General features: G+C 54.6%; 1 protein-coding gene across 11 annotated transcripts in view; it reads left to right on the top strand.

The window, feature by feature from the left end:
- Positions 1–27470, top strand: part of MBP (myelin basic protein) — a 94072-nt gene that overhangs the window by 57220 nt on the left and 9382 nt on the right. For 7 of the 11 annotated variants that reach the window (XM_057504302.1, XM_036884175.2, XM_036884174.2 and 4 more), the window contains exons 4-5: positions 7215–7651; positions 14053–14130. In XM_057504302.1, coding sequence (XP_057360285.1) covers positions 7215–7651; positions 14053–14130 — 515 coding nt within the window. The remainder of the gene's footprint in view (positions 1–7214; positions 7652–14052; positions 14131–27470) is intronic. The other 4 variants (XM_036884177.2, XM_036884176.2, XM_057504301.1 and 1 more) reach the window with 1 other exon arrangement.

Here is a 27470-nt window from a genome sequence, read left to right as displayed (position 1 = left end):
TTAGGGTAATACATGCTAAAGGAACTGCAAGCCAGGAGAGCAGACCGCGAGTCACTGCAGGAGAAAACGTGCAGGGTACCAGGACAGCAGGGCACCAAGCGCCTCCGAGTCCTGCCAGTGTGTGTGTAGGTGAGCGTCACCAAGCGCCCCAGCACCTGAGTCCCCATGGCTGGGCGAATGCTCTCTCCAGCCCAGGAAGGTCACCGCTGCATTTAGGACTTTTTGCTGCAGGGTCCCTGCATTCTCCATCTTCTGCCTCAGGTCCTACATGACATGACAGCAGGGCTGCCAAGTGTGGAAAATAAAGGCTGGGACCACAGGATGCCCGCGAACCACTCACAAGCCTGCTGACTGTTGCCTCAGCTTTGGGAGCTCTGGTTTCTGGCTGCTTGTATTTTAACATGAGGAGTCCTTACATGTCCTTAGACAACCGTAGGTAACTAAGCAACCAGGCCACAGTTTGGGGTGGGGTCGTGTGGCGCCCCCCAGCCTGTGTGGGAGACCCACCAGAGGTAAATGGACCGGAAGCTGGGAACCCCTGGTGCTGGGCCAGGAAAAGCCCTCGTTCTGGGCGAGAGTCCGGGTGATGCAGGCGACCCCTCACATCAGTTCAGCTGTACCTTGGTTTGGGCAGGGATTTTTTTGGTAGTTTTATGGGAACTGAAAACTCTCAAAACAAGCTAAAATTGTACTCTGGGTGGTCAACCTGACTGGATATGTGTTCTCAAAACAATTGTTTTTAAAACCAAGGTTAAAATACAAGTGAAACCAGTGGGTCTGATCCTTCAAAATGAACAAGAACATTCTATTTTCTGTCAAAATATCTGCTGGATGTCATGGGGAGAAATCCACGTGTGGGAGTGGTTGCACGGAGCCCCCGTGGGGCAGCAGAAGGGGTCATGGGCTCCTCGGAGGGGCTGGAGCCTAGGAGGAGGGCAGGGGTCCCCTCTGACCCTCAGGCCCACTGACACCCAGGGCCCCCTGAGGCTTCACCTCAGGGGCCAGGAGTCCCCCACAGGGCCGCACACGCCGAGCTCCACGCAGGGCCGGCCTGGGGAGGCCGGGCGGTCAGAAGCGGCTCCTGGCCGCACGACCAGAGGCCACCCCGCGCGGCTGGCAGCCCTTTGCTCCGGCCCACGCCTCTCCTCTTCCTTTGATACCAAAGCTCTTTCCTTAGTGAGACTGTGGTCTGGTCGTGGTGGCTACTCGTTTTCTCTCAGCTGGCAAAACAGAAGCCTCTTCACGCCCTGAGGCGGCTCGTGGAGACCCACCGCCGTTCCCCATCGTCACTGTTGGACTGGCCCGCGGAGCCTGTTAGACGGGAGGGCGTGGGAATACGACACCCACGGTGCTGAGCCGGGGGCCACGCCCCTGCTGCTGGTCAGACCTCCAGGGAGCAGAGCAGTGATCATTTCTCATTTTTTCCAGTCTCATTGAACACCAGCCCTGAATATGACATCTTATTAAACTTCCCAGTGCCTGTAGTCCCATGAGCCTTGGGTCTCTAATCATAGGAGAAACATTAAATTAGTAGTAGGGAGGGACATTATCACTTACATCTTATTCATGAAAGTTTTTTGTTTTCTAGTTAAAGTTGTAGAGTGTCTTACCTTTGTCAAGAACACTTTCCCTATTACATTTTATTCCGGCTTGGTGAGCAATGTCCATGTTCTGTGCAACTAAATAAAAGCTTTCTATTCACATCAACCCACGACACTCTGGCTAAGCCCAGAAGGAAGGGCCACAGCCGTGCTCACACCACCTCCAGCCCTGTAGCCTCAGGACGCCCCATCGTGGCAAGCCACCCTCAGGGTCCGCCGGAAGGTGTGAATGGCACTGAGTTCGAGCCCTACCAGCGGCAGCAGGTGCCCTCTCCGGACGGGGACACAGGCAGCTGGGGCGGCGTTGTCCAGGGTTGGGGGTGGGAAGCGCTGGACACTGGGCAGTGAGCAGCCCCACGCACCATGACAGGCTCAAGGTCACTAGCACCTCTGAGATTGAACTTCCTCACAGTGATCATGGGCGTAGGTGGCGGGAGGTGTCTGAATGCGGGGCACTGCAGTGTGGAGAGTGGACCCGTTTACCCGGGGAATGAAGGCCCAGCCCCTCCACCCCAGCCTGTCAAAACAGCCGAATCAGGCACCATCCCATGCATTCTGATTTACTAGGTCCAGGACGTACCTAGGGAGCACCTGTCTTTTTTTTCTCATGCATACGTGCACACACACACACACACACAGTTTTGGTGGTGAAAATTATTCATGGACTATGGTTTCCATGGATGCAACAGAATGAAGAATAAAATATACACTGTAGATTTTTAAAAAGTAATATTTAAATATAGGAAAATATTCCCTTTGTCATCACATTTTATTTGAGATGATCTTGTATGAATATTTGATGTGTGGCATCTTCCAATCATAGTAAGGTGACGGGTAAGTGGCGGTTTTCTAAGCAGGCGCAGAGTCACTGTGTCTGAGCTTCTGGACGTCCCTGGGCAGCACAGCTGCCTGAGCAATAGTATAATTTTCAGGATTCCTGAGCTCAGCCTCTTTCAGTGTTTAACAGTTGTTACAGGTTCGGCCAAGGCCGGCCGGTGTACCCTGTGAGTCAGTGCCTGTTGGTTCGGGGGGCTGGGGCAGGGGGCAGCCCCTCCCACACCTGCAGGTCACCCGGTGCCCAAAGACATGCTGAGCCCACTGGGGGTCCCAGGTCTCCGCTGCCCCTGGCCGGGGCCCTGGCCGAGCCCTTAGCTCAGGGTAGGCAGCTTCCTAGAGAGCCCCCCGGCTCCCCTGGCCAGTCCTCTTCGTTAAGCAGCTGTGATCCAGAAATGTTTTAGCCATCAATTTTCTGTAGTTAAATGTTGCCTTAAGAGGTGAAACCTAGTTGCAGTTCCAGTCAGTTGGGCTGGAAAGGCTGTGAGGAGCACAGACAGGGAGGCTGCCTCTAGTTTGCAGAATGTGGAGAGGCCGTGTGGACCCGGAATCAATATCAGTTCTAGAAACTCCTGCCTCAGTTTCCTCACGTGGGATGTTGGTAATGTTGACCATGCATGTGAGACGCCTAGGCGGCAGGCCAGCAGCAATGAGCGGCCTCCTTTCTCCATGGCAGCTGCCCTTCTCGGGAAGGCGGCGTGGCTGACCGCTGAGCTCCCACGTCAGAGCAGGGCCCTGAGGGGGTCACCGCAGGAACGGGCCTGCCCTCCTGCTTCATGGCCCCGGGCCCAGTGGCAGCTCACTTGGGGCTGCTCCAGGCTGTCGGCGGCCGGTGGGGGCTTCAGTCAGCCTGCAGGGGGTCCTTCTCCGCCTGCAGGCCTAGGGCCGGGACCCAGCCATGCGCAGCTCTGCACAACACAGCAGTGCTTTCTGCTGTGCGTGGCCCAGTTTGCTCCATGCAAACCGCAGTGCACAGGGAGACGCGGTGGCCTGGCCAGTCAGTCCCACTCAACCAGCCATGTTCAGGATGAGAAACCAGCCCAGATGCGTGAGTTCGGATTCAGGAACCGTGAAAGAACAGAGTAGGAAGCCTAAGTCCTTTCTGCTGGCACCCCAGGGCCACGCTGACTCGTCGAAGTCAGAGTAGTGCAAAATCCCTGCACAGCCAGAAAGAATCAGATTGTAAAATTGAGACTCATTTCTAAGCCAGAATGATTTAGAGCCAGGGCAGAACCTTCCAGGATTGAAGGGGAAAATTCTCACTTAAAAATAAGTATATAAAAAACAAGTTAACAGCTATAATGCCAATAGCCAAGTTCTTCTAGCAAAGAGGAGCAGGAGGTCTGGTTTCTGTCCTTTCCTCTGTTGCAAGGGCCCAGCGAACATCACACTGCTGCGGCCAGGTGGTGAGTCTCGAGTGCCTAGTGTAGACCTGGCAGCGTGCAGGACGAAGCACGGCACCAGCTCCACAGGGCCCCTGCCTCTGAGATGTCATCGCCCCCCTGGAGGGGACAGATGGTAAAAGGGAAACTGAGGCATCGCTGTGGAGCTGAGCACAGTAGAACCTGCGTGCACAGAACCGGGGTCCAGCTGCCCAGGGCAGGCCTGGTAGGGGGTGGCTAGGATGCAGACAGGGGGGCAGGCCACGGTGGCCTCATTGAGATGACGGAGGCACAGGCACAGGGGGTGGGGCGCCCGTGAGGGGACGGAGAGCGGCAGGAAGCAGGCAGATGAGGATGAGGAGCGGGGACCACGGGGGCCTTCTGTGGGCATCTCAGCAGCCATGTGTCCAGGGTGTCCAGGAGGGAAGCCGAAGTGCCTGGGCTTAGCCACGAGGGCAGAGCAGGAAGACGGCGGCTGCAGTCAGTCTGGTAAGAAACCATCGTCAGGGAGGGTCCACGGGACTGCTGGGGTTGGAGCAGGTGGGGGCAGCAGATGACCTGCAGGGACAGGGCCACTGTGACCTTCAGAGCGGCCTTCCTCGGTCATGACATCTGTGAGTTGCTGTCAGTAGTGAAATGCACCCCCAGGTCCCCACCCTGTTTGGTGGGTGTCTCTGCAGTGCGTGACATCTCCTCTGATGTTCTGGGAACATCCATTCCCAGGGGTGTACCGGGAAGCTGACCCGTGATTTCCCCACCTCCGCCTCAGAGCAGCACATTCCCACCTAAGGTTTCTGCGGTCATTCTAGCAATTAGATTGAGGCCAGGTTTCTTAAGTTTCCTTGCAAATGCCTGTGGAATTGGAGCAGTGACAGAGAGTGTGGCTAAGGGCCTGCTCACACAGCCTTGGGTCCTTGTCCCTCAAACTGAGGGCCGAGCATTCTGCTCACAGTTGTAGATTAAATGAATCTCAGCCCTGGGCTTTAATCTGAGTAAAGAGGATAGCGATTGACAAATGAAAACTGCACTTGCCCCCACAAAGGTGCTCCACACCCAGAAACCAGCTTCTCCTGAACTCCTCGTGTGCGGGGGAAGCTACTCACAGGACACAGAAGCCTTCTCGGGGCCTCACAAACAACCACATTCAGGCACACAAGGCCCAACTGTTGTAAAAATATTAGTATTCACATGCGCCTGTGTTTTGTTAATGCATTTAATTACGCACAATATAGCCCTTGTTTGTCTTTCACATTTGCATTAATTTATAGCTGCAGAATACAAACCCCAACTTGAAAATCAGGCCTGTAAATCGGCATCGCATCCCTGCAAAGAGCCACGGCTCTCCTGGCTTCAGCATTCTTCATGTTGCTGCGATGCCATGAGGCATTTACAGAGACATTACACCTATTAGTGATCACATGGAATTGAATCTAATCTGTGAAATTCTCTGCCACAGCCCGCGTGAGAGCATGTAGCAAGCATGGCTGCATCAGGCACCCAGACAAGCACACGCACTCCTAGGAGCCTGGATGTGATCACCGTGGCCTGGGTGCCTTGGACTCTGTCACTGGCATTTATCATCTACGTTGGAAACGAGTTACTCTGCTTTTGAAACATGGGTCAGATCTGACCCCCTGATGGGGGTCACCCGTGGGACTGTCTCTTGACCCCTGTGATTTTGTGGGGGAGTCTGTGAAATCATTTACCTTCTGTTACTTAGATACTGTTGGATGTGTGTGCTGTAGATATGAAAACGTCCACAAGTACGTATAACAGAAGGAAAATGTCCTCTGCCTCCCGTCGTCCCCTGCCGGCCGCTCCAGGCCGAGGGGGCACCCCTCCCGCCCACCTTCCTCTCTGCAGGAGCACGCCCACCCCGCCCCAGCCTCGCTTCATCCCGATGTCCCGCAGGGGGCCTTCCCAAGCCCCTTTTCCTGCTCTGATTCTTTCATTTCATTATCTGATATGAAATCATACATTGTGTCCCATTTCCTAGGGCTGCCCCAACAAATTACCACATTACCACACACTATGTGATTTAGTACAACAGGAATCTCTTCTTTCCCTTCCGGAGGCCAGGGGTCTGGACTCAAGGTAGGAGCCGGGCCACACCCTGGGCCCCGGGGGAGGGCCTCTTCCGTGTCTCTTAACTTCCGTGGCCTGGCAGCCCCGCATCCCCGTGGTCGCACCGTCACATGACCTCCTCCCTGTGTCTGTGGGTCTGGACCCAAATCCGCCTCTTTTCAGGACATTGGATTAGGCCCACTCTTCCTTGAGTAGGACCTCATCATACCTTGATTATACCTGCAAATGATCCTATTTCCAAATAAGGTCAATTCATAGGTAGTGGGGGGTTAGTAAGTGGACACACGATTTCAGGGATGCTATCGACCCTGAACGTTCATTTTCATCTGTGTTCATGAGACAAGGCCGTGCTGACGTTCACTGCAACCCGAACTCCCAGCTCAGGTCCGTACTCCTCCGGTACCCAGTCGGTGACAGGTGGTGGGTGGGTGGGTGAGCGGGCCGGGGGCTGGCTGGCTGGCGCTGTTCGGTAAATGTCAGTGAACAGGTGGTTGAGTGGTTGGATGGGTGGCATTACAGGAAAGTGGTGAGTAAACCCACATTTCTTGTAGGTAAGTAAGTTTGGAAAGGAGACACACTCAATGCCATCCATTTTAACCTAACTTGTAAGTTGAGAGCATTTTCTGGAGAGAAATGCTGTCTTTAAAAAAAAAAAAAAGCTGAGAGATTATTACACAAGATGAAATGCTGTGTTCCCACCTCCAGCAGTCTAACCGTTGCTGCTTACAGAGGAGAAGCCGAATCAGAATGTCCTGAGTAAGCAGCTCTCTAATGCCGGAGGCCTCTTGTGGAATCTGGGAACTAAAGAATTCTAAATGCCCCGCTTATTTAAGGCATGAATTACAAAAAGATGTGGGAAGTTCCATTTTTACCAAGAGCACTAAAAATACCTTTTGTCAAATGCTCCCAACACGATTAGCTTATGCACCCGTGCATAACAGATGTCCCGTAAAGGTTCGTACAGTCCAGATTCTCTGCATGCAGTAATGGCAGCCCCCAGGGGAGATCTGGGCACCATGGCTGCTTGCTCAGGCCTCTTGAACAGAAGCCCCGGTGCCCTGCATGTAGGGCACCAAATCTTGAGCAACGAGGGCAACTCCAGGACCCCTGGAGACACGGAGCGCCAACCAGGATGCTCAGTCCAGGCTGGTCTCTGCCAAAGGCGCTCTGGGGCTGCCATGTAGCTTAACAGCACCGCCCACATTCCGGGGGTTTTGTAGGAGGCGGCCAGCTCGCGGGTCCCGGAAGAAAGCAGCATTGTGCGGGGCTCTGCTTTGCACAGCCCGTATTCACGTCTCACTGTTGTTTGCAGGAGAGGCAGATGTGGGCCCGAACAATGGGACCCGCTCTCAGGGAACAGCGGTGACAGACTCCAAGCGCACAGTGGACCCAAAGAACGCCTGGCCGGACGCCAACCCAGCTGACCCCGGGGGCCGCCCCCACTTGGTCCGCCTCTTCTCCCGAGATGCTCCAGGCAGGGAGGACAACACCTTCAAAGACAGGCCCTCGGAGTCAGACGAACTCCAGACCATCCAAGAAGACAGTGCAGCCCCTGCCGAGGGCCTGGATGCAATGGCGTCACAGAAGAGACCCTCCCAGAGGCACGGGTCAAAGTACCTGGCCTCTGCCAGCGCCGTGGATCATGCCAGGCATGGCTTCCTGCCCAGGCACAGAGACACGGGCATCCTGGACTCCCTCGGGCGCTTCTTTGGTGGCGACAGGGGTTCGCCCAAGCGGGGCTCAGGCAAGGTGAGCTCTGAGGAGTAGTGGCCGCACGCCTCGTGTGCCCACTCCGGGTGCAGTGAAGGGGAAGGACAGTTGGCAGGTGAGCCAAGCCCGTGGCGGCGGCCCCGCTGCGGCCTCTTAGCTTGTAGCTGCTGCCCTGGCTGCTGGCTGCCAATGTGCGGGGCCTGGGGGCTGCTTACCTCCTTGCCACCCCCTCCTCCGGCTCACGAGGGACTGCCACGCGGAGGTGCTCAGGCCGGCAGGGTGCCAGGCACTGCTGCTCTGGGTGGCGTGGGGACAGGGCTGTCGGGAGGGTGCCACCTTCCCGGGGCGTCTGCCTCCTGTGCTGGGGGCCTCCCGGCTGATCCGGCTTCTGCAGCCCACGCCTCTGGGTTCAGCTGTGGGTTATGCTAATTTTTTCTTGGCGTCCATGCTGTGGCTTCTGTTGCTTTGCAACAATTACACGATTGAAGATTTTTTGAAGAAATTTGAAATTTGAATTCGCCTGAGCAAACTTTCTCTTTTGTCTGAGTCGCTTGAGGAAGGGGTGGAGTGTGTCTTGAATCAAACAGTATTGCTTTGTTATTCCATTAATTTGAATGTAGAATCTGTGAGGTTTCATTATTTGAATGTTCTGTAGATCAAAATTGTATCACAAGAAAAAACGTTCCTGTTTGGTTCCAGTTTCCGACAGTGGCTTCTGGAGTTGTTGGAGAATAGGTCACCCGTGGCTGATGAAGAGTCAGTCCCGAGTGGCATCTGATGGCAAATACATGGCATGGCCCGTGTCTTTTTAGGCTGGTGGATAGCTGGGTTATTTTGGAAGGAGAGAGGTTTTTTCAAAGAAGGCCCTGCTATTGGGCCTTCTCACCAAAGACCTAGGATGGGCTCTTCTGGCTGCATTTTGTGCTTACTCTGAAAGGCCACTGCAGATGTGAGAGGTTTTGAGCAAAGGCTGGAGCCAAGGGCCCTTGCCATGGTAATAGACGAGCATAAAAACCCCGGGGAGACTTAGGAGGTCAGGAGTTTCTAGAAGTTGCTTTAGTCCCTGACCATGGTTCCTGGAATCCCTGACAATCACGAAATGGTTGCAGACCAACATGAGTGTCAGCGTGGCCTCTTGTGAGGGTATCAGAGAGCCTGGTCGCAGGCCCTGGGCTGCTCCAGCCGAGGTCTCTTACGTGACACTTGTCAGGACATTTTGTGACTAACACCTGCTCTAAAGAACCAAGGGAATGCATTTGCTGGTTGGTCCCTACTGTGTGCATTTGTAGGCTTCTGCATTTCCTACCAGGCAGTCCTCCCTCAGCCTGGACGTGGGGACCTTGAAGCGGTTTCTCAGGCTAATTTCAGTCTGAGGTGCTCTGCAAGCTCAGCCCTCAGAGCACAGGAGGCTCTAGGCCACCCCAGGGGTCTTGCTCTCGGGCTGAGCGCCCTGTGCACGTGGCATCACCAGCTTTGAGAACTTGGGCTCTTCTACTTAACTCAAGTAACAGGAAAAATGTATTTAAACTGTGCAAAAAAGATTAAATAGCTGGATAGCACATGTTATAAAACAAGCTTCATTTCAGTGGTAATGGTTTAAGTTAAAATGGTGAAAGCATTTAATCATTATGACTTTATCTCAAAATAGATAGAGACATACATACATGTTTTTCTTCCTTTATGTAGAATTACCACCTGCTTTAAGTCTCCTGTACTCTTCAATAGATTCAAAGAAAAGAGCCTCCTAAGTATTCATCCTCTTTGCAAAATAGTGTTGCTGGATTATCAAAGATTTAGAGAAATCAAAATATTTTCCTAGCATGTTTAAAAATAAAAACAATGTTGAAATAATTGTTTTAGCATTTTTGAAGTATCAGCTCTGTTCAGTACTGAATGCCAAATAAAGATGTAAAATGAGCAGCCTCGCCCTTTGATGCCAAAGCAATCGCAGAGTTTGCGTGTCTGTACACAGCTTAGTGCCAGCAGGCCCGCGGTACATCCCTGCGGGGCCTTTGCTGATTCAGTGTTTGTTCAGTTCTCCTGGTGAAGGTGGTGTCCTTGTTTGCTTCTAAGCACTGCAGACGGGAGCTTCTTGCTCCAGGGGTACCCTGTGGTCCTGGAAGCCTGGGGCGTCTGCCAGTGTGGCTGCTGAGGGCCTGTTCCGGTCTGGGTTTGGGTTTTCTGTGTGTAAGTACACAAGACAGTGCCACGCACACAGGCCTGAGTAGCAGCCTCTCCGCCTGGCATGCTTTTTGGGGAAAGCAGTTTCGCTGCCTATCTGTCCAGAGGAGGTTTCTCACAGTAGGATTATGCAGGACTGCATGGCTGGCCCCAGGAAGGGGACTGTTTGTCCTGGGCCCCGTCCCTGAGGTCCTGGGGGGCGCGAGGGCCACGGGCGTTGCTGCCGCCCCCAGTCCCAGGAATGCACTACCACCACCCACACTTGTGTGGTTGGGGAGCTGACATTCAAGGAAAGTGCATTAGAAATTCCTTGAGGAGGCATATTCTTTTGAGAGCCATAAATGAAAAGTGCATTCATGGAAAACATGCTCCTTTGTCACAAGAGGAAAGAAAGAGGGACTCTGTTACTGCCTTTTAGGAACAGGTTTCCAGTTCCCTGGAATGCGGGCCTCATGAAGAATGGGCATTTAGGAGGGAGAGGAGAGGGCACTTGGTCTGCTTCCGAAGGGTGGCTCTGAGCCGCGGCTTCCCCTCTGTCCCTGGGCTGCTCCCACATCCGTGTCCGCGGCTGCTGCGGCCTAACCAGCCAGGCTGGTAGCCGGGGAAACCGTTCTCATTCCTTCTTATGGAAGAAGTGATAAGGTTTTAGGAAATAACTAAGCTTGACGCAGTGACAGAACACCGGGACAGCTCTCCAGTAATTCTCCGGGTCAGCGTAGAGTTTTTCCAAGCTGGTTTCTAGAGTGATGATTTTAACTGTTCTTCTCAATTTTCAATCAAAGCCCCATTTCTAGGCAGCTATTCTCAGCATTCTGTTATTTCTTTTTCAGTATTCCTTCCAATTTTGACTGTATGGGATAAGAACCATTTCTGTCATTCAGTGCCGTGGGGTGTAATCAATCTTACAAATTAATCACAATGTTCTGTTTCCTGATTCTTTTTTATTGCATTTCAATTTCATGTAACATTTCAGCACTATGGTAACTCAATCCTTCATTGTTAACGTGCAGTCCCAGCTTTGCAGCTGTATTCTGTCATCCGTGGGGAGTGGGAGTGCAGCGCTTGAAGCAGCTTGCAGGACACAGCAGGCAGCTTTGGGGGGGGGCGTCTACCCCGCGGGGCTGTGTGGCCCGAGTCGGTGGCTGGAGGAGGCACAGAGCCCCACTCCGTGCAGCAGAGGGTGCCTTTGCCCACAGTACGAGCTGTGCCCACAGGACCAAATTGAAACCCCCTCAAGTCTACACTGGCAACCATCCAGCCATAGTGCATCTGTTGGCCAAGAGTTTTGGCCAGAGATCTTTCTAGAGAAAACCCAAGTATGGTAGGTGTGCTTATTTCTGACCCAAACAAATCCTTTTTGAGATTTCCTGTAGGAATTTCTGAAGCATCCTTGCCTTGATCAGCCGCTGACAGCGATCTCCGTGGCTCAGTCCCAGCTGTTTGCTGCGCCCTCCTGCCACCCCCAGACGCTGGGTTGTCACTGTCGTAAACAGGCGATAGTTCACTTAGGCGGCTGTGACCCTGTGTCGAGGGCCCCTTTGCTGCGTCCTCTGTACGGGGGGCACGTTGTAAATCACACGATGTATTTAGTGGTGACTGTGCTCCAATCTGATTTTGTGATGAACCTTGGCTTTATATGTAGCCCCTCCTTCCCACGTGTCGATTAAACATTCCGACAGACCGAGGCTGGTGTGCTGATTGCACGTGGATTTTCTAAGCTGCCTTTTCTGGTGTCCCCTCCCTTACTGGGTGGTTTGTTAGTGGCGTTTCCTGGGCTCCTGAGGCGGCAACCCAGCTGAGCCCGGGGTGCATGCCTGCCACTCCCACATGCAGGGCACACTCCTCCCTGGCCCGCTTGCACACAGAAGACATGCCACGCGGGTCTCCCTGACTGGGGGTACCCCAGGCTCTTTGCCTCAACTCTGATGGCTGTGATGTTTCCTTCAAAGCTGTGCCCACAAACGCCGGGAGTCTGGGAGGGGTGCCTGGGACCACAGGTGCCCTCGAGACGCCTAGGGCACAGGCAGCCACCACTTCCTGAGGCTGAGGGGAGGGGCCCCAGGAAGGGCCAGCGTGGGGCCTTGACCGGCAGGGAAAGCCGGCCAGGGGGTCTCAGGCCGCCTCAGCCCCCCGCAGCCCACCACCAGCAGCCCCCTGTGCTAACGCAGCCCACACCAGGTTTCCATCATCTCCCACCACCTTTCGGTAAAAGGTGATGCATTCTGAGGGGCTGACGGGGGCCCAGCGACCTCCGAGGGGGGTCCTCCTCCACGGGACCCGAGCCTCAGGGTTCAGCACGCCCATGGCCAGGAAGCTGCAGACCCTGCGGCCACACACCCCTGGCGTGCCCGTGGGTCTGTGCGCAGCAGGTGCCCTGAAATCACCCGCTCCGCACACGGTGGTGAACAGGGGGAATCTAAAAAAGTGAGCCCTTCGAGGGCCTGTAACTGTGAGCCTGGCCATTGCAGTTTCGGAGAGGCCCCTCCTGCAGACCCCAGCCCTTGTAGGGTGACCCTCCTGACTGGGGACACCCAGACTGTTGGGGTGACCCTCCCAACTGTAGACACCAGTCCCTGTTGGGTGACCCTGCCCACTGCATGGTGCCCTCCCCACTCCTCTGCAGGGCCAGCGTGGGGCCCCGAGCCGCTCACGCAGGACAGGCGGCCGGCTGGTCCTCCTTGGGCTGCCTGAGGCCAGGCTGGGGCTGGGGCCTGCCAGCCGAGCGGCTCCCTGGCCGCGGGCTCAGCCCCACTCTGCCCACCCAGCTTCTGTGTACCCACACTGCACAGCCAGCACAGGGCTGTGGCGCCGAGCCCAGAGCCCTGGAGATCTCAGGTGCTCCTCTTCCATAAGAGGGGACATTGTCTTAAACAGAGGAAAAGAAATTAGAAAATTCTACTTCGCCTTCTGACCAGGGGTGCAAAGGGACTCACCAATATGCCACCATTTGAGGGGTATGACTCCCTGTGGGGACAGCGGCCTATCGAGGCAGAGACCCCCAGAGGCCCGTCCACCGAGATACTCAAAATGAATACATGACTGTCTTGGTCTTCAAGTGCCCAACACCGTAATCACCGCCACTGGGGCTCGTTGCTGGTACAGAAATAGCCTCTAAGGTGGCCAGGATGGAGCACGGGGTGCACAGGTGGGCACCCCACAGATCTGCCTGTGGGATCCTGGTGTGTCCACTTACAGTAATGTTTCTAGGCCACAGTGAAAACACCTCCTTCTGTGTCATAGCTACTGTTTTTGCCATGCATGACCACTATTTACTGTTTTTAAAAAATCTACTTCATCTGTAGGCAACATAAGACATCCCTTGAAGTCTATTCTATGTTTGTATCTCTTGACCTCTGTAAGGCGCTCCCTCCCTCCCTCTCTCTCGCCATTTCCCTGTGCACAGTATAAAGGCAGGAACTTCCTGCAGGCCATTTACTTCGTGCCGTGATGATAATCTCTCATCCACATAATTGATATGGCAGGTGCCATCTTACAGTTAATAGAATAGAGAAAATACACTAAATTACGAGCAAATATTCTTTGGGAAGATTTATAACAAGAGCGCGTAGCTCAGGTCCTGGAATACTAAGTTCCTATGAGTCAAGCTCCCACAGGTCATCAAGAGCAACGAAGAACATCTACGAGAAAGTGACTCCAGACAGTTGGCTAGAGGGATTTTGAACTCTGCCAACCAAAAAATTATTTTGTTTACTCCATAGAAAACTGAAGAGGCCCCACAAGACAGCCACAGTGGACTGCCAGAGCAGGAGTGGTGTCTACCCATAAATCCAAAACAGAAGCTAACACACTTTCTATAAAAGAGAAGTGTAATAATAAATATAAAACTGAGTGTAAAATGTCTTTACCCCATTAAAGACTCGAGGAAGCCCACTTCTCCTTGGATGAAAAATGCTCTTTCCTTTCTCTCTTAGAAATCTTATATGTCTGGTGACTGATACAGTTTTAAGAAAACTCGGTCACCTAATTAGATGCAGGGCCCCGGAAAGCTCTAAAGGAAAGAATTCTTCCCTGATCTTTCTTGCTCCTTTTCGTGATGCGCGTCCACCCGCAGTCCTGGGGACACCCGCCCACTGCCCCCTTCCCTGGGGCCCCTTGACCCCACGGCCTCTCCCTGGCCCCTCCACCACCCGCCTCCACACGCCCCTCCCCTCCGTCCTCACGCCCAGGGTCTCACCAAGCCCTGTCAGGAGGGGCAGCTGCCGGAGGACTCAAACGGCCACTCTGTGTCCCTCTGGCAGGTACCCTGGCTCACGCAGAGCAGGAGCCCTCTGCCCTCTCATGCCCGTAGCAAGCCCGGGCTGTGCAACATGTACAAGGTAAGACATGCCCCCACCCACCCAGGTCCCTCCTGAGGCCCCACTGAGAGCCCGAGGTCACACGGGACACAGCCGGCCTGACGGCGTGGGGCACGGTGCAGGGCAGCTCCTGCGGGGAGGCCAGCAAGGAAAAGGAGCACCAGCAAAGTCCTCCAGAAGGCCATGGGCAAGCGCTTTCCGTGTGGGCCCCCATGTGGACAGCGGGCAGGGCTGGCCACGGGTCAGGGCGTGGACAGTCCCCGGGTCAGGCGGACGCCACGGGCACCATGGCGCAGAGAGCTGGCAGCCCTGAGGCGCTGACGGCCTGTTGCTGCCGTCTGTGATGGTCGGAGCATAGCAGATACTGAGCGCTCACCGAATCCTACCTGACTTAAACCGCACAACGCGTGCCCTTCAGAAGCCCTTGGTGGTGCCCTTGTCCTACCCCCAGCCTTGCTGAGCCTCCCCGGATGGAGTGTGAGCACTGCCACCTGTCCCGTGTCCCCCCTGGGGCGGCTGTGCTCCGGGGGCAGCGGGACAGGGAGGCCCGTCCACTGGGCCACTAGGGGCAGCGCGCCGCACCCCGAGTTCCTGTAGCCCTGAGCCTGTTTCTGTTGGTGCTGCATGCTATACAAAGCCTCGCTCAGTGGCTTCTTTGCCAGAGCAAACAGCCCTCCCCGGGTGTTCTCAAGGCCCGTGCCTGCCCCAGGGGGCACAGATTCGGGGGCACTCAGGAGCGGAGACACGGGCTGGGCGAAGGCGCACTTCGATCCTGCAGCAAGGGATGTGTGGCGTGGCGGCGAGCAGGGCGGGCAGAGCGCCTGGTCATGGACACCTGGACTTGCTCCCGTCACCCTGAAACCACACGGTCACCCCCCTGCCCCTCCTCTGTTCCTCTGCGGACACGTTGCCATCAGAAGCAGACCCACTCTGCAGAGACCGTGCCAGAATCCTGGGACGCCGAGTAGCCTGCAGTAACTGGATGTCAGAAAGCTTTCAACAAAGCATTTGCCTTTTCTCTTTTAAAACATCGTTGGCTGAGGAAAAGCGGGGCCCTTTTCTCCACATCTTTATCCAGACCACCCTGTGTGCTTGTGAAATCCGGGCCGAAACGGACAAACACTCTGCGTGCCACCTGTGTGTGGCTGCTGGCATTTCACCCCCAGTGGCCACATCATAGCGCACAGGACCCACAGCTGCTGCCAGTAGCGGGTTCCCTGCATTTATTATTTGTTCTTTATGGAAACTCCTTCCAGTCCAGCTAGGACTGGATCAGCTTGCAGAAAACAACACTAGGATAATGACAAAACCTGTGAAGAAATGCGAGGTGGGCCTGCAGAGGAGACAGAGGCTCCCAGACACGCATGAGCCTGAAGCCGCTCACAGAGATGCAGCCTGCATCGTCCGGTGCACAGCTCAGGCCCAGGACAGACCTCCCTCCCCCCCAGCTCGGAAACTTCAAAGGTGTGGCTGCCTGATGCCCAGCCGACCTGCACCCCGACCTTCCAGGGCACGTGCTTCTCTGTCTCTCTGTGCAAATACCCCAGGAAGGTAAGAGACCCCCCAGCTGTGACATGGGAGGTGACACTCAAGGAGCAGAGTAGTTCCAGGGCTGCCGCTGGTCCTCAGGAACGAGACCCCCCAGCCCGGAGCCCCCCGGCTCAGGAGACACAGCATGTCCCTTAGAGCTCTCCTTCAAGGGGCGTGACCTGGTGACGGACGGTGGGAGAGGAAGGTGCTGGGACAAGAACGACATCCAACCTGAGCCCCAGAGACACAGTGGAGAAGCCGGACGGCACGGGAGGACCTGAGAAACACGCACATGGGAAGAGCACCCCCTCTTCTTGCAGTTGCAGCCACAGCCACCGGCGCCCCCAAGCCCACAGGGTGGGGGCGGCACAAGCACTGGTCCTGCCTGCACTGTGTCCAGGCCCTGGGTCAGGCACCAAGGGGAGCGCCGGCTCTCACCGCCCTCCCACCACCCTCCCTGGTTCCTCTGCAGGGAGGTCACGGGGGCCTGGCTGCTGGAGAGCTCGGGGTGCCATGTGTGCCCAAACACTCCAGCTCTGACCACACCAGCCACCCATCCCACAGTGCGCCGCAGCCCACGGAGCCCAGTCCTGCCCATTGCGGGAAGGCACAGCCAGAACCAGAGACACCCATCCTGGGTCCAGTGCCAGCACCTTGCCCGCCGCCCTGGCCCTGCCTGTCCCCTCCCCACCTGTGGGGCAGCACCACAGCCGACCCGACCTTCTGTCCTGCCGACACCGGGGCTCCTGTGCCAACTGGCAGAAACACAGAGGCCCGTGTGAATCAGCCGTCGACCCTGCCCCTCCCCCCCATTCTTGGACGACACGCGGTGCCTGTGCAGCCCTGGAAGGCCCGGGTCTCCCATCTGCAACTCAGCAGCCCTGGCTGCAGCCACTGGCTTCTGCTCCCAGGCCTGTTTCCTCAACTGTCAAGCAAAGCGTCAGGATCAGCGGTCCCGAATGTTTCATTGAAGGCCACGACCCCACCGGTGTATCCTTGTGGAACGGCCTGTGGTCACACAGTTCTCACCAGCCCAGGGCGGTCAGCAGGGTATCTGGGCAACTCCTCATGCGTCAGGCTGATAAGACGTTCTGCTCACGAGAAGCCCAGCCTCAAGTGTCCAGGGCGCTGCCCACACATGAAGGCTGTCCAGAGATGGCCCTGGTCCTGCAGCTCCAGATGTTCTGAGTCATATTTCTTCATAATTGCCAAATAAAAGGCCCTGACCAGCATTGAGTAGTTTTGAAGGCTGCGCATTTTGGTGGGCCCTGTAGACCCAGTCGTGGGCACCCAGCACAGATGGCACCCCATCAAGACTGAGCTGGCTTGTGTGGGAGGCCATCTGGCTGCCCCCGGGGCCTCGCTTTCCTGGAATGGGCAGAGGTCTGTCCCCTGGGGCCGCTCCTGGGCAGCTGCGCCCCGGCTCATGGCCTCCCCCTATTGGAAAGCTTGCTGCTATTCAGCTTTTCCCTGCAAAGAAAAAATTTCCAGACCCCCCGTCCCTAAAACTGCTTGCCCACAATTTGTGCAAGGAGGCAATTCAGTTCCAAGCCAAGAAAAGGCCTCCTGGGTTTGGTGTGTGCCTATGCCTCTATTAGGAAGTTTGCTTGGTGTTCACGCTGCAAGGTACTACACACTTTGCACACACTGAGGCCTTTAAAAGTGGCAAAGTGAAAAAATCAGAGTGGTTAAAGTCAGCGTTCAACCCCGAGTCCCACGGTTTGGAAGGAGAGCAAGGAGCTGGACCCCCACCAGCTCAGCAGCCCTGAGCTTGGGAAGGTGTGGGGGGCCTTCCCTGCAGGGCAGCAATCGGGCCCCCGAGCCCTGAGCCCTCGTTCCCTGAGACAAGGAGCCGAGCGGCTGCTTATCTGATAAGCAGTGGAGACACTCTGACCACCGCAGACACGCTCCCTCCCGACGCGGCCCATGAGGCAGGCTGCACACGGGGCACTGACCTAGGACCAGACTGAGACCTGCAGGTGGAAAGAGCATGTCTGTGAGCCTCACCCAGCAGAGGAGCTCTGACAGGGCCGCGGGCCCCCCGCACTGCCTTCTCCTCGTCGCCTCCTCCTGCCGGGACAGAGATTTGGAAACGAGGCGGCCGCAGCGCCCCTGTGAGATTAAACCCCAGGTCAGAGAAGCAATCATCGCCGCCCGGCAGGCTCTGGGCTGGGGCCCTGCACTCCTTCCATGCCCAGGGTAACAGCCTTGTGCCCGTGATTCATGGGGCATCGTTCTGTCATTGCCGAGGGGCCTGATCCCAGCCGCTGCTTGGCCTTCGCATGAAGGCAGAGCCGTCTCCACAGAGGAGGTGCAGGGCGTTTTCACGCCATCGTTGCAGAGAGGAAAGCAGAGGACATGGTCCCCGCGGAGTCTCGGACAGCGGCGTCTGCCTCTCTGGCTGCAGATCCGCAGTCTGCCCACAGCAGGAACCCTCGAGCTTGGAAACCGGTCCCTCTGGTCATGGGGCAAAGCGACAGCCCCATCCGAGCAGAACCAGGGACAACGTGAAGGGCGCACAGCGCTGTGGCCTGCAGTCTCCGCGCCTGCCTGCGTCCTCACCCCCCAGGATCTGAGGAGAGGCCGTTACCGGAACAGCCAGCGGGTGGCCCGGGCCTCCATCTAGGTCACAGGCTGGCCTGTGAATTAATCTTTTCAGGGAAGAAGAGCCTGCCGTTGGTGACCCACAGGTGGCTCCAGGGAAAGAAAGGCTGTGTCTGTCATCACACCCACTCCAGTCGGGGACTCAGGAGCACACATACCGTCCAACTTGCAAAGGGCGAAAGCACAGGGCAAACGGCACGTACGCTCAGACAGAAAGAACTGGCCCCAGCCTGACGCCCGAGGCACATCAGAAGCTGTCTGAGCAGAAATGGAGTAAGTGCTTCCTCCGAAAGAATTAACAAAACTAGGAGCAAGGCCGAATGGCCGGGAGGGTGGCAACGAGGGAACCCCTGGTCGAGAGGGTTCTGGGAATGGCCAGAGCATCGTCGGGGTGGGGGTGTGGGGACTGAGGACGCCGCCTCGGACTCACGCCGAGCTTGCCTGGGTCTGCCCTGAGAGGAAGCTCAGAGCTCAGACGGCTCGCAGACGGATGTGCCGGTTCACAGCCGCACTGCCAACCTGGGGCGCACACGCTGTGCTCTGGCATACTGATTTTACCGGCGCCTCGTTCAGCACCTGGGCCACCATGCGGAGGACAGCACGGCCCTGTCCCCTGACCTTCTGGGTTTACAAGAGGGAGGGGGCCATTCACGCTGCCGCCTCTCTCAGGAAGTCCTTGAGGATGATGAGTCCCGAAGCGAGATTTCTGAGGCATGTCAGGGATTTCCATAAGCCATGGAAGAAGTGTGGGGCGAGAGGAAAAGGACAGAAAGAGCCTCAGTTTCCCAGTGAACCGTGTTTCGTGGACCTGAAGTATCAAGAACAGCATACAGAAGAAGCCTATTTGGTCTTAGTGTCACTTCCACAAGAAAGAATCACTTTACGGGTCCCAAGCCTCACTGTCGCTCTGCCCTACGGTCAGCAGGTCAAAGAAACGATGCCTACATTCTGGGTCCAAAGAGGGTGCAGAGATTAACCGCTTTGCTCTCTGGATCTGAGTTTCCTGAAAGAGCCACAAAAGCAAAGATTTCTCTGGGGAAGAAAAGCAAATTCCTTTACTCTCCCCCTCCCAGCACCTCTGGTGAAGCCACTTAAATGAATAGCAAAGGTCTTTATTGCCACTTGGTGGATATATGCAGAATTCTGGGGTGTTCAACCCGTAAATGAAAGGGGTACAAATCAGGTGCCTGTTGGATGGCTGGCTGGTTGGTTGGTCAGTGCTGATCATATGAACAAAGCCGAGAGACGCAGGCAACCTGGTCTCCCTGTGTCGTGGGGAAACATTTCCACGGGAAGTGGGGCCAGCAGCCCTTGCTTTAATTACGGAGCATGCATCCTCTAAAGTGATAATGAGATTCAAAACTCATGAACTAGACTTGGCATTTGTTGAATCTTGCTATCTATATTTACCAAAATGAGTAGGAACTGGTTTTCTAGTGAAGAACAGACGTGCACCTCCCAAATTCTCTGGACCTTAACCGTCATTTTTGACTCTAACAATGGATGTTAATTTCTTTTTCTTATATATGAGCACATTTTTATTTCTAGTTCATCATACCCTCTCAACTTAACATAAAAGAAGTGTACAGTCCTTGAAAAAAATAAACCCACAATCTTAAAAAGTCATTCTTCCCCCCATACTTCCTCCTTTGTTTGCACGGCTGGGCTGTGAATTTCTCTTGTCAGCTGCCGAGTCTCAGGGTTGGACACCAGCCTCTGGTGCCACCGCGAATCCACAAGTCTCACCTGCCTGGTGAAGCGGCTGAAACAAACATCAAGCCCTAAAAATCAGGAGACCTGGCAAGTACGTCACTTAGCCCCCCGAGAATCGATTTCCATGTCTATAAAACAACGTGGTCACTTCAGAGCTGTGCTGAGCCACGTCGTCAGTGCACCTGTGTCTTAAACCTGAGTAGAGCCACTTTCTTTGCTCCCTACATGGGACCCTTTGGGGGCATGGAGACAATGTACATTCTTACCATGCGGATGATTTACTTGACTACCAGAGTGCCGAGAAGAAAATCATCACTGCTTTCAGCCACTGGTGTTACTTTCTGGACATATTTGAGGCAAATCAAGAGGCAACCTTGTAACATGATGCTCTGTAGAGGCCTCACAGACTGTGATACAGACGGAGGCAGCGACAGGTGGCCTCCAGCGGGGTCAGGGCCCCCTTCCCAGGATGCTTGCTGACGTCGGGCGACCCGGGTGACCGCCAAATGGGAGTGCCATGGAGGACTCTGCAGTGACTCACCTGTCTTGCCAATGAGTTTCAGCCCAGGGCAAGTTCACTACGGATTCAATGAGACTGAGGAAATGACAGTAGAATGTTCTTGGGGTGAAAGGGTTTATACCCAACTTTATTTCCACGGTGGCAGGTCAATCACTAGAATCCTGTCCACTTAGAGCGGGTCTGCAGGCAGCAAGCAGTCTCTGCCTCTGGGCCTCTCTGCCTGCACAGCTGTCTCAGTCTCTGTCCTTGGCGCTGCCAGCACTCCAGCCTCCACGCTCTGCTTTCCTGCAGCCCTGCAGCCGTGCCACCAGAGCACTGGGCGGGGCTCTTTATATAGAGTCAATAACGTATTGCCCACACATGTGTAGTGAGCTAGCCAAGCAGGGCCAGGTGAGAATCCTGGCCACAGGAACCTGCACTTTATCCACACCACCCCAGGCCACCAATGGGTGGAGATGGTAAAAGCCTGGTGGGAGGAACGCCTGCCTTGGTGGCCCCTAGGACAGTGCTCGATTCCAAGTGTATAACAGGACAGAGGTTTCCAAATAGCAGCTCCACACAGAGCTCATGTCTTCTCCATCATGTAGAAAACAAGGAGCAGATATTGCCCACACTCCTTATCAGAAACGCATTGGGTCGGAAGGACCGACTTCCCCGCAGCTAGCGCGCAGCAGAGCCGAAGCGGAGGGGCACGTGTGCTCTCTGTTAATGCAGGCCATCTGAAGGGGGCCAGGGCATGCTTGGCTGCCTGAAGATGTCCTAGCATGCAGGGCACCCCACACCGCCACATCACAAACAGTCCTTATACTGGGGAGAGGTACAGGGGTGCAGGCTTTAGGAATTTTAGTTTAAAATACCAGAAAGACAGTTGGTCCTCTGCCAGGCTTGTGGTTGACGACATAACTACTGTAAACAGTCTGCATGTGGGCAGCCTCCCGGGTGCATTTATTTATGCTGATGTAGCTCGTGATTCATTATATTCTCCCGGCTCCACCTTGGCACCTGTCCCATATCATTGATCTGGAAGAGAAAAAACAGGCAAACTGATGTCTGGGCAGTGCCTGGTCCAACGGGGAGGGGGCGCAGCCCTGTGAGTGGGGGGGGCACACAGAGGCCCGGATGCCCCAGAACCATGGAATCCCTAATTCATTCACTGGCATTCTGGTAGCTGATTTAGGAAAGAGTTTAACTTCCTCTGTGAGACAAGAAATAAAGGGCTGGGACTCCTTCCCCACCGCTCCCCAGCCACAGAACACTGGGTACAACGAATATTAAGTTTTTCCAGATAGATCATTTTCTTCTGGGCAGGAACAAGCCATCCACATGTCTCCAGTCATATCCAAAAGCAGACAATGGCACAAATGCCCCATCCTTATTTACACAGAACAGCCACTATAGACAAAGGAATGGATCTTTACCCGACCTGGTGACCTTCGATCTTCAGATGTGTCAGGTGAACACTAATCGCCTGGTATTACATAAAAGTTTAAGAACTTCCAACTCTTTAGCCAACTGGAAAACAATTCAAATCCCCTCCTGGCATTGGAGAGAGGAAGTGAAGCTGCCCAGAAGCCAGGAGCACGAGCTCCCCCCTCTGGTGAAGGACATTATCGCGAGTGGAGGAAAAATAAACTTAATTCTACAAAAACAGGCCAATGAAACGGAGATGCAAAGAGCAACTTACCTAAAAATTAATGAACTGGTTGTCCCACAGCCCTCCTATCATGGTCTTGGAAACTTTTTCAGCATACTGTTATTTGCCATCAAGAAGGTGGTGTTTTGTTAATCAGGACGCAAAAAAAGGAGTAACACAACAACAGTTGTGATGCTGTGCAAGCTGCAGCCACGCTTCCAGGTGCCTGCCCCTCTGTGGTTCTGCAACAGCCAGGTCTGAGCACGGTTTCACCCAAAGGGAACCAAGGTCACCCCTAAGTGGGACCATTTCTTCTGCAAACTATTTATTTAACATCTTTATATAGTTAGTATGATTTTTCACCAATCAAAAAGCTTTCATTTAAAAAAAATTAGACTACTTTTTTGCATCGACTTGTCCCAAATTTTGGGCGCCACAGACTGTGCAGGTGCTGTGAAGAGGCCCCAGCCTCGCTACAGACGAGGGCAGTGGGGTGGGCTCCCGCGACCCGCCACCTCCTGGGCCACTCACGGCCAGCCAGCAGGTGCTGCCTGCCCTGCACCCGGTTGTTTGCCACCAGGAAGGTGTTGTTTTATTAATCAGGATGCAAGGAAAGGCACCTGACCTCAGAATTCCTCGTTTGCCTTTAATCTCCTGCAGGGTAAATTTAGCACATAGCAAGTGAACGTGGACAAGGAGCCGCGAGCTCGGCGATGACTATAGAATGTGAGCCATTTGAGCACTTTTTTTTAGCATTAGTGAACCCAAGAGGTGCTTCATCAGAGAATTATTAAACGTGTGTCTTAAAGACTAACTTAGCAACACAAATCCTTCCTGCGTTAGGCAGCCGGGTTTGGGGGCCTCGGTGAAGGCGACCTCTTCATCTGAGGCAGCAGCCGGGGGAGCGGCCCAGGCCCCCCAGGGATTCTCAGCCCCAGCTGGGCAGTGAGGCTGATGGGGCCACCTTCCTGCCCTGGGAGCCTCACCCTGTGGACAGCGAGGTGTGAGAAAATATTAAGTACTGTGCCGCATGAGATGTAAAGAATCACAGGCGAGCCCAAAGCCCTCTGTCTGTGAGGCACTCCGCCGGCCTGCCAGGGGCTCCTGCCGGGCTGAAGGTAGCCCCACACTGACCACGTGCCCAGCAGCCCTGGATGCACTGCAGGTAAGGAGCCCACCACTTGCGAGAGGGGGAGACGCAGGCCCGCCAGCTGACATCCACGGGTATGGGCACGCCTGGCAGAGCAGCTGGTGTAGGGCACCGGGTGTGTGCCATTCCATCAAGCACTCACTGCCAGCCAGCCTGCTTCAGCTGCTCAGGGAGGGGGTGGGATTGGGGGCCTCCCTTCTGCCAGTCATCAGGGGCCAGGGAAACGTCGTGGCCAGACCAGACCAGGGGATGCAGCACAGCCACCAGATGGTAGGTAGAAACACCCCAAATGCCCAGCAATGGACAAACCGATAAACGAGGTGTGCCATGTCCACGTGGTGGAATATTATCCAGCCTTAGACAGGAAGTACATCTGCCACTGGCCACTGCATGGGGGGCCCGGAGAACAACAGGCCGAGTGAGAGAAGCCGGACGCTGCAGGCCGAGGCCTGTGAGTCCATGATAGGTGGTCCTAGGCTGGACGGCCCGAGGGCAGGAGGGATGGTGGTGCTTCTGGGACTGGGGCATCGTGTGGGGAGCTGTTTCATGGGATGATTTGGGGGCAGAAAGTTCTGCAGGTGATGGTGGGGAAGGCTGCCCGACAGCATGAATGTACCCATGGAGCTGAACTGCACACTTTCAAATGCTTAAAGCTGCACAGTTCACGTCATGTGCATCTTACCACAAAAGCAATCGTTCGAGGGTGACTCAGGGCGCCGCCCCCACGGCACGCGGGCACTATCGCATGACTGCCGAGGCGCCATTCTGCCTCCTTCCTGTGCTCGCAGGAGCTCCTGGGTGGCTCACGGAGGAGCAGGTGCCGCCTCAGGAAGCGCCCAGCCACGGGCGGCCGAGACGCGCTGTCTGCCTCGGCTGCTGTTCGGTGGCGTCTCAGCGAAGCCCAGAGCTGGAAACTCCCCGAGTCTCGGTTGCAGCCTGGCCGTTTCGCGCTGGAGGCAGAGGCGCCAAGTGCGGGCACTGGCCCAGGCCTGCGGGTTTGGGGTCAGGACCAGGGCCGGCCAGCTCGCAGCCGCGTGCTCTTCCCCGAGGCTGCAGCAGTGCATGGCCTCTTTCTTGTTCCTTTGCCCATTTCACAGTGGCTGCTCCGCTATGTGAGGCGAACTGTCAGGAGCTCTGGGAGTCACACAGACTCTTGTCCTTCAAAATCTTCTCCTCAGAAGATCAAAATTTAGCTGAGAGGCCAGCTGCCTGCCAAGTGAGGGGTAACGGCCTAAAGGTGCCGCGTGGGTCAGAAAACAGATTTGGAAGGCGGAGACCTGCTGGCAGAGGGGGCACACGCTCATTAGGACGATCAGGCTTACCTGAGTAAGAGGCGGGGTGCCCGCTGACCTGCCATATCACAAGGCCTGATTTTCGTGTGTATGTTAACATGCAGTACAATTGACTGGTCTGGGTGTACCGGTGTGTGAATTTTAGCACATGTACACTTCCGTGTGGCCACCGCAGTAGAGACACTTCACCCCAAACCCACTGTCTTGCATTCGATCAGCCACACCCCACCCTTCCCCTGACAACTGCTGTCTGGCCACCCTCCCTGGGGTTTAACTTCTGATGAACGTCACCTAAATGAGATCACATTACACAGAACGAAATGTTTTCAGAATAATGCACTCGGCACACCACGCTGGGGACACCTGTGAACCGTGGCATGTGCAGAACTTCTGTTCCCTCTGCTGACTAGGCCCCCACGGTGTCCGTGTGCAGTCCACCCCTCTCTCACTGATGGATACTTGGTCGTTTGCGGATTAATGATTATGAAGTGAGCTGCTAATAAACATACGTGTAGAGCTATTTTTTATGTATGGCAGTTTTCATTTAAGATTTAAATTATTTTTCCATCAAAAAATTGGTGACTAATCTATGCATTAGAAAAATCAGTTCCAAAATATATGTAAGTTCTCTTCTGTCATTCAAAGCAGGAAGTGGGATTGCTGGGTCACATGGGAAGCCTATGGTTAACTTTTAAGAAACCGCCACGGTGTTTTACAGAGTGGCCGTCCCATTCTCCATCCCCGCCAGCAATGCACACAAGCTCCAGTTGCTCCCCATCCCTGTCAACACTTCATGCTGTCAGTGTTTTTTATTTTAGCCATTTTTACGGGGGTGTAGTCGTATCTCCTGATCTTGGTTTGCATCTTTCTAAAGGCTGACGATGTCTTTCCACGTACTCATTTGCCTTCTATCTGTCTTCTTGGATGAAGCATTCACTCAATGTTTTGTCCATATTTACTGGGTTGTCATTTAATCATTGAGTTTTGAGAGTGAGTTTTGAAATCATTTGGTTTCAAGTGCTTTGTCATGTATGTGATTTGCAAATATTTCCTTTCAATCTGTAGCTTATCTTTTTATTCTCTTAACAGCATCTTTTGTAAAACAATTTATCAGTTTTTTCTTTTATGGTTCATGCTTTCAGTGTCAGAATTTATCGTCTGCTCCCAGGTCATGAAGATTTTCTTCTATGTTTCCTTCTAAAATTTTAGAGTTTTATATTGTAGGTAGAGATCTATGATCCATTTTGGGTTAATTTTTGTATAAGGTGTGACTGGGTTGAGTTTCATCTTTTTGGATGTGGATGTGAAATTGTTCCAATCCCTTTGCTGAAAAGCTTATCCCTTCTCCACTGAATTATCTTTGCACCTTTGTCAAAAATCCCCTGATCACATTTTTGTGGGTCTGTTTCTGGGCGCACAGTGTCCTGCTGATCTTTTGGGTCTGTCTCCCCCCCAATTACCGCATGGCCTTAGTCACCGCAGGTACGGAGCGGCCTGAAAATCAAGTGATCTGATTCCTCTGACTTCTTTTTTCTTTTTCACAATTGTTTGGCTGTTTTGGTTCTTTCCATTTCCATATAGCTATAGAAATTAAAGGTGCATGATGTTCCTGTGACTCAATATCCCATACATGGCATATGCAGACAAATGGTAGATAAACATCAAGGGGAAAGTAAGTTGTACTAAATTTGAGCTGCTTTAACTCTATCAGGCCACTAGGATGGTGTCTAATAAATAACTTCCCCTGGCAGACATTAGACATATGAAGATACTTGTTGTAAAGTAAGTACAGTTGACCCTGAACAATGTTAGCAGGGGGTGGGGCCCTGACAGCCAGGGCAGTTGAAAATCAGTGTATAACTTTTGAATTAACTAAAAATACCAAAAAACTTAACTATGGATTCCTATTGTTGGCTGGAAGCCTTACCAATAACATTTTCCAGTATATTTATTGGTAAAACCCCACATACAGGTGGACCCACACAGTTCACACCCATGTTGTCCCGGCTCACCTGTTTTGCATTTTGATTCTTATTCATACACGCACTTTCACTGGAGAAGAACATATGAGGTTGGCTGGCAGTGAATGAGTCTGATTGGTCAGTAAATTCAGAAAGGCATTGGGTGAGAGAGAGGAGGAGAAGCAGCTTATTTAGGTTCCTGCAATATCAGCAGGGAGAACAAGTTAGAATAAGGACCAGGGGTCTCCACAGTCCCTGCAAGGCGCCAGCTCTCTGCCCACAGCATCTTCTGCCTGCCTGCCATGTGCACAGCAAGACCTAGTTCCTTCTGCTGCTTCTGTGTGGGCAATTCCAATCCCAAGCGCCCCCAAAGCCGGTGAGGACAGGGAGACAGCACATGGGCAGGCTGTCGGCACCCCTCCCTGAGGGGCTTTAGAGTGCAGGGCACAGAACCGGTGCTGCCCAGGGGAGCTGGAAAAGTCGGCGCAGGACACACAGGCCTGAAGAGGGGCACAAGGGGGAGGGGCACCGCAGCCAGCAGGAGGCCCTCGTGCAAACGCAGGCGACAACCGGTGGTCCCCTCTGAGGATCAGGAGGGTGGTGCTGGGCACGGCCGAGGGAGGGGCAGGCGCCCCGCGGAGCGGGCGGCAGGGGCGCGGTGGGGCTGCCAAGCAGCTCCTACGGCGGCTGAGGACAGCGTGGGGCACCTGCCCAGGAATGCGCTCATCAGTGGGCACAGGTGGCCCCCGGCTATTTGTGGAGGGCAGGGACGGGGGCCCTCACCTGTGCTCCGGAACCTTCTGCGGAGCACGGAGCGGCTGGGAGCGAAGCCTCTGCTCCGCCAGCACGGCGAGGAGGAGGGATTTGGACCCGGGGCTGAGCAGGGCGGCCCCGGCAGGCGCCTTGTTCGAGGGACGGTGAGGCGGCGCCCACCCGGGGCTGAGACAAGGGCTCAGGA

This window comes from Manis pentadactyla, chromosome 6 (genome assembly GCF_030020395.1).
Source record: "Manis pentadactyla isolate mManPen7 chromosome 6, mManPen7.hap1, whole genome shotgun sequence".
Taxonomy (NCBI): domain Eukaryota; kingdom Metazoa; phylum Chordata; class Mammalia; order Pholidota; family Manidae; genus Manis; species Manis pentadactyla.
Note: the sequence above shows the minus strand (reverse complement) of the source record. Positions and strands in the feature narration are given on the sequence as shown.